We start from the raw sequence: 10,255 nt of genomic DNA, 5'->3' as shown, positions 1-10,255 counted from the left end.
AAAAAAAAAAATTAGCTGGGCATGGTGGCTCATGCCTATAGTCCCAGCTGCTCAAGAGGCTGAGGTGGGAGGATCACTTGAGCTTAGGAGGTTGAGGCTACAATGAGCTATGACCACACCACTGTGCTCCAGCTGGGGCAACAGAGTGCGACCCTGTCTCTAAAAATATAATACAATACAATAAAAAGAGCTAAGAACTCTAATAACTTATTACAGCAATAATACCCATGTTACAATCATCCAAATCAAGATGTAGAGCAGCAATGTCCAATCATCTTTTTTGTGATGGCAGAAATTTTCTGTAATTTGCACCTTACAATACAATAGCAGCTACTGAATCCTTGCAAAGTGGCTAGTACAACCAAGGAAGTGAATTTTTAATTTTATGTCATTTTAATTAAATTCAAATAGCCTCATGGGGCTAGTGGCTCCCATACTGGACAGCACATATATGGAACATTGCTATAACCTTAAGAAGTTGCTTTATCCTCCTACTCCTTTAGCGTTAATCTCCCACCTACAGGCAACCACAGTTCTGACTTTAATCACCACTAATTTGTTCTGCCTATTCCCAAACCTCATATAAAAGGAATACATATTTGGTTTTTAGAATGCAGATAATTACAGGCCAAGGATCAGTTTTAATAAACACAACAGATGATTTGGAAGCAAACAGTACTGCAGTCACACTTTGAGTACCAAATATTCCTCCCCTAGGACTGCACCATCTCCTTTATGGGAGTCTGTGAAGAAAGAACACCTGGAGGTGCTGGGCATGGTGGTGGCTCACGCCTGTAATCCCAGCACTTTGGGAGGCCGAGGCGGGTGAATCACCTAAGGTCAGGAGTTCGAGACCAGTCTGGCCAACGAGGTGAAACCCCGTCTGTATTAAAAATATAAAAATTAGCCAGGCGATGTGGTGCGCGCCTGTAATCCCAGCTACTTGGGAGGCTGAGGCAGGAGAATCGCTTGAACTGGGGAGGCGGAGGTTGCAGGGAGTCGAGATCGCGCCATTGCTCTCCAGCCTGGGCAACAAGAGCGAAACTAGCTCAAAAAAAAAAAAAAAAGGTACCTGGAGGTCTTGGGTAAATGTGTCAGTCCCCAAAGTCCCCCTAAACCAAAACCAGAGAGGAAACCACTTCAGCTTCCCTCTTCACAATCAACTCATAAAAACTCACCTCAGATTCTGTGGTTGTTCTTGGTAACTTAATGTGAGTGGCTTTGATCCCAATCTGCAAAACGGACATTAAAAGCAGGTAAATGGCAAGACAACTTGAGATATTGAACCATTTCTTTTACAGACATGACTAACAAACAAGGAGGTGTTGGTCATCATTTCACCCTTATATGTTCTGAAGAATGAGTCCCTCACTTCAACCCATTCATCATTCGCTGGTTAATTGCCACTACGGCACTTCAGCAATGTCACGCTTGCTATTCCTTGAGAAAGGAAATTAAATCTTGGGACCCCAAATTCATTAAGTCAAAGGGAAAAGCCAAGCTGGGAACTGGGTCATGCAAATCTGCCTCCCCCTTTTTGGTTCCTAAATAAGATGTTACAAGATGAAAAGCTACATGCCTCCCCCATATTTTGCCCACAAGGAAATTCCTAGTGAGCTGCAAGATCTTTATGATGTTTCTGTTAAAATTTCACCATGGCAATGTAAACCGATAGCTTGTCTTTACAGGTGCAGCCACCCCCAGCCCACCAGACACAAATGTATATCTGATTGTTCCCCTGCCCCATTTTGTCTATGTTATATTACGTAAAATGCAGATTGCCTGCATTTTTCCTCAGCCCCACTTGTCTATATCGTCTTTTTTTGGGAGGGGGGATGGAGTTTCACTCTCGTTGCCCAAGCTGGAGTGCAATGGCATGATCTCAGCTCACCGCAACCTCCGCCTCCCAGGTTCAAGCAATTCTCCTGCCTCAGTCTCCCAAGTAGCTGGGATTACGGGCATGCGCTACCACACCTGGCTAATTTTTTGCATTTTTAGTATAGATGGGGTTTCTCCATGTTTCTCAGGCTGGTATCGAACTCCTGAGCTCAGGTGATCCACCTGCCTCAGCCTCTCAAAGTATTGGGATTATAGGCATAAGCCATGGTGTCCAACTGTCTATGTCATCTTACGTAAAAAATGCAGATTCACTTAGCCAAAGTCATGAATGACTATTTTTCCCTACCTACCTCTTACATGAAAATTGTGTACTTCTCAATAACCTGCCCTTTCCTCTTTAAATTTGGAGAACTCGAAATCATCTTCAGAGAAAGGCATAGACCTGTCTCCCAGGTGTGTCTTTAATTTTGGCAAATAAATCTCCTAAAATGATTGAGACTTGTCTCGTCACTTTTCTCAACTGACATCCTGCTCTTTGGGAAGAAAATCATTAAAGAGAAAACAAAAACTCAAGGGCAAACCAGAGGTCACAGGTCTAACTCACCCATTTCTGACTTGCAAAATAGATAAACTAATGTCTCCTGTGGGTGATGAAAGTTTACACAGGGAGGAACAAAAAGGGCAAGGGGTAATTGATAGGACCCAGGTGGAGGTGGGGGAGGGTGATGGCACGGCTGTTCTGGCTTACCTCTTCAGCAGCCTTCAGCTTCACTTTTATATAAAGATTGGAATCATCTCTGTTGCCAATCTAGAATAATAAATGCATGCAAATCAGATGATTAGGGAAAGGCAAAGTGCACAGAAAAGCTTCTACAATTTTAGTTTTAATAAAAGAAATGTTTAATCATGCAACTCTTGTTGCAGAGAACTTACAGGAGTATAGGGAGGCTGTGGGGGCAGGAGGGATTATGTGAACACAGATGGTGTTACAGCCCCTCCCCTAAACAAGGCCCACGTGGTTCTCACTGCAAAACCTCAAACAGAAAGTAGAGGATATCTGCATCTGCACAGGAAACTAAGCAAGGATGCTGCAGGCCTACCAGAAACATGTGGGATTTCTGCTGCCATACCAAAAAAAACAGAGTATGGAGGGCTGAGAAACTGTCATCAGGCAAGAAAAATGCCTGAGAGGCAGGAGCACCCAGAGGGCACAGTCCACACCCTCTCCCCCACCCCCAGGGGCAATGGAAAGCTCCCTGGCCCCTCCACACAGAAAATAGAAAGGAGGGTGGAAGGACCTCACTCTAGTTTACACTGAATAAACAGCCAGGCAAGACAAAGGGCAATCTGCTGGCCCCAACACAGAGAGAAGGCCGGGTGCAGCGACTCAGGTCTGTAATCTCTGCACTTTGGGAGGCCAAGGAAGGAGGATCATTTCAGTCCGGGAGTTTGAGACCAGTCTGGGCAACATAGCGAGACCCCCATCTTTACAAAAAATTAGCCAGGCGTGGTGGTGCACGACTGTAGTCCCAGCACTCGGGTGGCCAAGGTGGGAGGATTACTTGAGCTCAGGAGTTTTGCCATGATTGCACCAGTGCACAGTTGAGTCATGATATTGTGCCTGGGTAGCCTGGGCAACAGAGAGACCTTGTCTCTTTAAAAAAAAAAAAAAAAAAAAAAGCGGGGTGGGTAGGGATTAATAGTAGATATAGTGGACGTTAGAATCAATTTGGGGAAGTGATCTCAAAAAATAACAATAAAAACTCAAAATTACCATTTAACAAGTAATCTGTTCTTTTTAAAAAAAAAAAAAAAAAAAAAAGAGGGAGAAATTTGTAGTGCAGACGCCAAATCCTTTGAACCACCATGCTGTGTCTCACTATGTTCCCTCTGTTTCTTTAACCATGAACATATTTATAGTTTATCATTATAACCATTTATTTGTAAAATTTTATTTTACTAATATTTTTTCATGCTCCAGTGGTTGGTATTTCTCCTTTTCAAGGTTGATATATGCTACCATAAGTTGTGTTTCTCCCAAAATTACAGAGGGTATCACAGAGGGAAAGGTGGTAGGTCCCTTCATATCAAAGATAACTGAAGCATAGCTCCTTTTAACAGGACCATGGCAAAGAAAGAAGCCAGCTTTTGTGACAGAGGATTTTCTGACCTTGTCATATTGATGCTATTACTGGATGCTCCCCTCAGATCTCAGGACATGGCCGGAATCTTAGCTTCAGTTGTCCCTTATACAGACAGTTCTCAGTTTTGTTGTGCTAATTTGAATCGCAAGAGCCAGAAGAGTCCTTTGAGGGGAATTCTACTTTTTTTTTAATGGATTATTTGTATCTAAGTACATTAGATGCTTCCCGTAGGTACTTCCCTAGACTTTTAGTGCCTCTCATGTTTCCTCTTTGGTCACTTTCTATGTATGTTCTTTGCCCCACCACCCAACCCTTACTGGTGCAGTTACCAGATTTGATACATTCTGGAATTTTTAGATCAAAGTAGGAAAGGAGGTGGTTCTAAATAAAAAAGTATTTTTTTTTTTTACAATTTCATTCATATTTATACCTACAACTAGTTATTTAGTCTTAACTCTGAGATTAAATTGTTTTACCACTTGCTGCCAGTCCTTTTTAAGCCACAGATTCTCTGTTCTAGAGTTTATCTTCATTCATGTTTCAGGTAAGTGAAATGTAACTATAAGTCACTTTTCCAGGAAAGGTAGGTGGACATTTTTCTAAGTCCGTATAACTGAAAATATTTTTCTGCTGTCCCTTGCACTTGACTGGCCTTGGTGGATTTGGAGTGACAGTATTTTCCTTCAGAGATGTTGTCTTTGGCATCTAATGTCACACAGGAGAAGTTTGAAGTCTCTCGCTGTTGTTGTTCCTTTATATGTAACTGTTTTTCTGCCTGAATATTTCTGAAGGAGTTTGTCTAAAACACTAAAACTACAACCAGTTCCAGAAAAAAAACTTAATAGTTACAGTTATGAGCATATGTCAAAGTTTTATTGGAAAAGACATCTAAAAAGCCAATTCAAAGAGTCACTTTTAGTATAGGTTTTATTTATTTATTTATTTATTTATTTATTTATTTTTTATTTTTTTTGGGACGGAGTCTCGCTCTGTCGCCCAGGCTGGACTATAGTGACCGGATCTCAGCTCACTGCAAGCTCCGCCTCCCAGGTTCACGCCATTCTCCTGCCTCGGCCTCCCGAGTAGCTGGGACTACAGGCGCCCACCACCTCACCCGGCTAGTTTTTTGTATTTTTTAGTAGAGACAGGGTTTCACCGTGTAGGCCAGGATGGTCTCGATCTCCTGACCTCGTGATCCACCTGTCTCGGCCTCCCAAAGTGCTGGGATTACAGGCTTGAGCCACCGCACCCGGCCTATTGATTGATTGATTGATTATTTTTGAGACATGGTCTCACTCTGCCACCCATCCTACAGTACAGTAGCATGATCATGGCTCATTGCAGCCTGCAACTCCTAGGCTCAAGCAATCCTCCGCCACCACACCCAGCCAGTTGTTGTATTTTTTGTAGAAATGGGGTTTCACTATTGCCCAGGCTGGTCTCAAACACCTGGGCTTAAGCAATCTTCCTGCCTCAGCCTGCCAAAGTGCTAGGTAGGCATGAGCCACCCCACTTGGCCAGTATAGGCATTTTATAGGGGAGAGTGGCTATAGAACCATTGATAGACTAGAAGCAAAACGAATGTTTAAAGAACATGTATTCTGTCCGGGCGCAGTGGCTCACGCCTGTAATCCCAGCACTTTGGGAGGCCAAGGCTGGTAGGTAGATCACCTGAGGTCAGGAGTTCGAGACTAGCCTGGTCAAGATGGTGAAACCCCATCTCTATTAAAAATACAAATATTAGCCAGGTGTGATGGCATGCACCTGTAATCCCAGCAATTTGGGAAGCTGAGGCAGGAGAATCCCTTGAACCCAGGAGGGAGAGGTTGCAGTGAGCCAAGATCATGCCATTGCACTCCAGTCTGGGCGACAAGAGTAAAACTCTACCTCAAAAAAAAGAAAAAAATGCTGATTTCTTCCTTGAAGATGGCTGAGTATTACATCATCCAAAAGATCCTATTCCAGAACAGGTCAGGGACACTTTTTTTATACCAGGAGTCTATAAACTGTTTCTGTAGAGGGGCAGGCGGTATATATTTTCGGCTTTATGGGACACATACCCTGTCATAGCAGCTGCTGCTAATGCTTTTTTAACTCTTTATAAACTGGGCAGCATTTGGATATGAGCCACAGTTTACTAATCCGTGTTCTACACCATAAGATATCTTGGGTATTGGTCTACTGGTTCATTTTTCTTTCTGTTTCAGAAACCTTATGAAGATACAGTCTAGTTGAGTTTATTAACTGTATTGTTTCTGTCCATGTATTTTGTGAAGACTGAATGAGTTACTGTACGTAAAACACTCTGAATAGTTCCCGAATACTGTTAAAAATCAGTTTTTTGGCCAGGTGCGGTGGCTCATGCCGATACTCCCAGCACTTTGGAAGGCCAGGGTGAGTGGATCACTTGAGCCCAGGAGTTAGAGACCAGCCTGGGCAACATATCGAAACCCCATCTCTACAAAAAATACAAAAATCAGCTGGGCATGGTGGTGTGCCTGTAGTTCCAGCTAACTTGGGAGGCTAAGGTGGGAGGATCCCCTGGGGGACAGGGGAGGGCAGAGGTTGCAGTGAGCAGAGATCACAACACTGCACTCCAGCCTGCATGACAGAATAAGATTCTAACTCAAAAAAAAAAGAGAGAGAGAAATACTAATGATGCTATATGGGGCTAAGGCTGTATTTCTATCACCTTAGCATAAATTTTTTTTTTTTTATGGGAAAAAGTGTTGCTCTGTCACCCAGGCTGGAATGCAGTAACACGATTACAGCTCATTGCAGCCTCAACCTCCGGGGCTTGAGCAATCCTCCCACCCCAGCCTCCCCATGAGTGGGGACTACAGGCAAGTACCACCACAACCAGCTAATGTTTGTATTTTTTGGAGACAAAGTCTCTCTATGTTGCCCAGGCTGGTCTCAAATTCCTGGGCTCAAGCAAGCCGCTCACCTTGGCCTCCTAAAGTGCTGGGATTACAGGCGTGAGCCACCATGCTTAGTCCATTAGTATCTCTTATAATGAAAAGTCAAGTCTTAATTTCCTATAAATATTCAGTTATTTGGGAAGTTACTCATCTATTTTATTTAAAAAAAATGAAAACTCAACTTTTAAATATATACTTGGGCCAGATCATGAATGTTCTTGAATGCATTGCTAAGGAATTAGAAAAACAAAGAGGAAGAACAAATGGGTTTCAGAGACAGACCTAGGTTCATTTCCCAGACTCAGTCCCTTCCTGACTGGCTTTGGGCAAGCTACCCAAGATCTTTGAGCATGAGTTACTACGGCTATAAGGGGCCATCTCCTACCTCGTAGGGTAGTATAAAACATGGAACAATTAGAAATATAAACAAATCATTTGAACTATTGTAAACATTCTATATAAGTAGTACAGGTTTAAGATCCCTAACTCAAAAATCCAAAATCGGTCAGGTGCAGTGGCTCAGCACTTTGGGAGGCCGAGGCAGGCAGATCATGTGAGCTCAGTTTGAGACTAGCCTGGGCAATATGGAGAAACTCTGTTGCAAATACTAAAATTAACTGGATGCCTGTAGTCCTAGCTACTCGGGAGGCTGAGACAGGAGGATAGCTTGAGCCTGGGAGATCCAGGCTACAATGAACTGTGATCACACCCCTGTACTCCAGCCTGGACAATCGAGTGAAACCCTGTCTCAAAAAACAAAAACAAAAAACAAAAACACAAATCCAAAATGCTCCAAAATCAGAAACTTTGAGCACTGACAATGCCAAAAGTAGAAAATTCCACACCTGGCCTCATGTGATGGCTTACAGTCAAAACACAGTTAAAAGCGCATTTCATGCACAATATTATTAAAAATATATAAAATTGGCCGGGCGCAGTGGCTCACGTCTGTAATCCCAGCACTTTGAGAGGTCGGGGCAGAAAGAGAAAGCCAGGTCGTGGAGGGCACACTGTGCCAGGCTCAGTGCTGTGTGCTTTCCCAGAGGAATTTAAATTCTAGGCTGGGTGCGGAGGCTCATGCCTGTAATCCCAGCACTTTAGGAGGCCGGGGCAGGCAGACCACTTGAGGTCAGGAGTTTGACACCAGCCTGGCCAACATGGTGAAACCCCATCTCAACTAAAAATACAAAAATTAGCCAGGTGTGGTGGCACACACCTGTAATCCCAGCTACTCGGGAGGCTGAGGCAGGAGAATCACTTGAACCCGGGAAGTGGAGGTTGTAGTGCGCCGAGATCGTGCCATTGCACTCCAGCCTGGGCGACAAGAGCAAAACTCCGTCTCTCTCTCTCTCTATATATATATGTACATATATATGTGTATATATATACACACACACTTATATAAAATTACCTTCAGTCTACAAGTATAAGGTATATAACGAAACATAAATAAATTTTGCTTTAGAATTGGATCTCATCCCTATGTATATACAGATTCCAAAATCTAAAACACTCTTGTCCCAAGTATTTCAGATAAGGGATACTCAACTTGTACTATCATTCTGGTAAAGGATGGAGAGTGAGTGTGGCTGGATAGATTGTGATCAGACTTGCATTTTAACAGGGGCTGAAATTGCCGTCAGGAGGACAGACAGGAGGTATCTAGATAGAACCCCCAAATCATTAAGCAGGTAACTATAGTGTTCCCAGGGTTGGGAGCAGTAGGAATCAAGGGGAGGCAACAGATTCCAAGAGTTGATGAGAGGCAGAATGAACAGGACAATAGCCCCTAACTGGATGCAGGGAGTGAGGAAGAGAGCTCAGTAAGGAGACGGCCTCAGGCTTCTGGCTCAGAGTATGTGGGAAGACGGTGGTGCCAGCACCAGAGTGAAAAAGACTAGAGGTCTGAGGCAGGGAGATGTGATTACAACGTATTACATAAATCTTGTATCACAGAAAGCTGTTGACTCTGGTGCTAAAGTACAAAATTAAAAGATTCTACCACTTTTTTTTTATCAGCAAGGACATGAGACTAGCTGTAGAACAGTGTTTATGTAATAAAAACATTTGTCATCAATAAATGTAAAAAAACAAGGTTGGAAGTTAATTTTTAAAATGGGGGGGGAACCCAATATTTCTTTTAAAAGGGTATACTTCTTGCCTATGACATTTACTCTTTCTACAACAAACAATTTGCAAAAATAAGCCAAGATATAACCAGTCACCAAATGTACCAGTATACACCCACAACATATACTTTTGATTCTTAGTAATTTGCAAAAAAGGGAAAATCCACCACAGCAGAGAACATGCCAAGCAGAGAGTGACAGGCCTTCTGTGCTTTTCTTCTCAGCTAAGCCCTTTTAGACAAACAGCAGAGGAGAGAGGGATATTTAAGTAGTATTCACTTTGACTTTTTTTTTTTTTTTTTCTTTTTTTTGAGACAGAGTCTAAGGCTGGAGTACAGTGGCGCGATCTCGGCTCACTCCAACCTCCATCCCCCGGGTTCAAGCGATTCTCCTGCCTCAGCCTCCTGAGTAGCTGGATCACAGGTGTGCACCACCACACCTGGCTAATTTTTATATTTTGAGTAGAGATGAGGGTTCACCATGTTGGCTAGGCTGGTCTCAAACTCCTGACCTCAAGTGATCCACCAGCCTTAGCCTCCCAAAGTGCTGGGATTACAGGCGTGAGCCACCGCACAATGCCTACTTTGACATTCTTGATAAACAAGGGATAGAAACTTAGCAAGGGATTAAATGATGTATTCGAGACATACATATAGATTGTAAGGGAGACTATGTCCAAGTTGGGTGAAACTCTGACAGGAGTTTCAAATGAAAGCCTTGAGTTTCCTGTCATCCAAATCAAGACTGTAAACATTCCTTCATACATTTGTCCATAAAAATATTTATTGAATATCTCCCTACTGGGTGAATCTGGAGCTCAGGGAAGAAACTCTGGATAGAGACCTAAATTTGGAAGTATTCGCTCATGAAGCTATGGGACTGGGTGAGATCACTTAGGGAAAGAATAAGACAGGGAAGAGACCTCAAGGGTGAGTCCCAAGGCATTCAAATGGTTTAGGTATTAGGGTGATGAGCAACAACAAGCAAAGGAGACTCCAAGGAGGGAAGGAAACCAGTGGTGTCCCAGATCAAGAGCCTGGAGCTCAGAAGAGATCTAGATTTAGAAGTCACTGGCCTGGGCCGGGCGCGGTGGCTCAAGCCTGTAATCCCAGCACTCTGGGAGGCTGAGACGGGCGGATCACAAGGTCAGGAGATCGAGACCATCCTGGCTAGCACGGTGAAACCCCGTCTCTACTAAAAAATACAAAAAACTAGCCGGGCG

The 10,255-nt window shown here is 43.3% G+C and overlaps 1 protein-coding gene across 1 annotated transcript in view; it reads right to left on the bottom strand.

The window, feature by feature from the left end:
* Positions 1 to 10,255, bottom strand: part of MTHFD1 (methylenetetrahydrofolate dehydrogenase (NADP+ dependent) 1, methenyltetrahydrofolate cyclohydrolase, formyltetrahydrofolate synthetase) — a 105,156-nt gene that overhangs the window by 76,580 nt on the left and 18,321 nt on the right. Inside the window, exons 3-4 of the mRNA XM_011978328.1 lie at positions 2,588 to 2,647; positions 1,179 to 1,232 (exon numbers count right to left, since the gene is read on the bottom strand). Coding sequence (XP_011833718.1) covers positions 1,179 to 1,232; positions 2,588 to 2,647 — 114 coding nt within the window. The remainder of the gene's footprint in view (positions 1 to 1,178; positions 1,233 to 2,587; positions 2,648 to 10,255) is intronic.

The sequence above is a fragment of the Mandrillus leucophaeus genome, unplaced genomic scaffold (genome assembly GCF_000951045.1).
Source record: "Mandrillus leucophaeus isolate KB7577 unplaced genomic scaffold, Mleu.le_1.0 Scaffold192, whole genome shotgun sequence".
Lineage (NCBI taxonomy): Eukaryota > Metazoa > Chordata > Mammalia > Primates > Cercopithecidae > Mandrillus > Mandrillus leucophaeus.
This window is presented reverse-complemented; position numbering and strand designations above follow the sequence as displayed.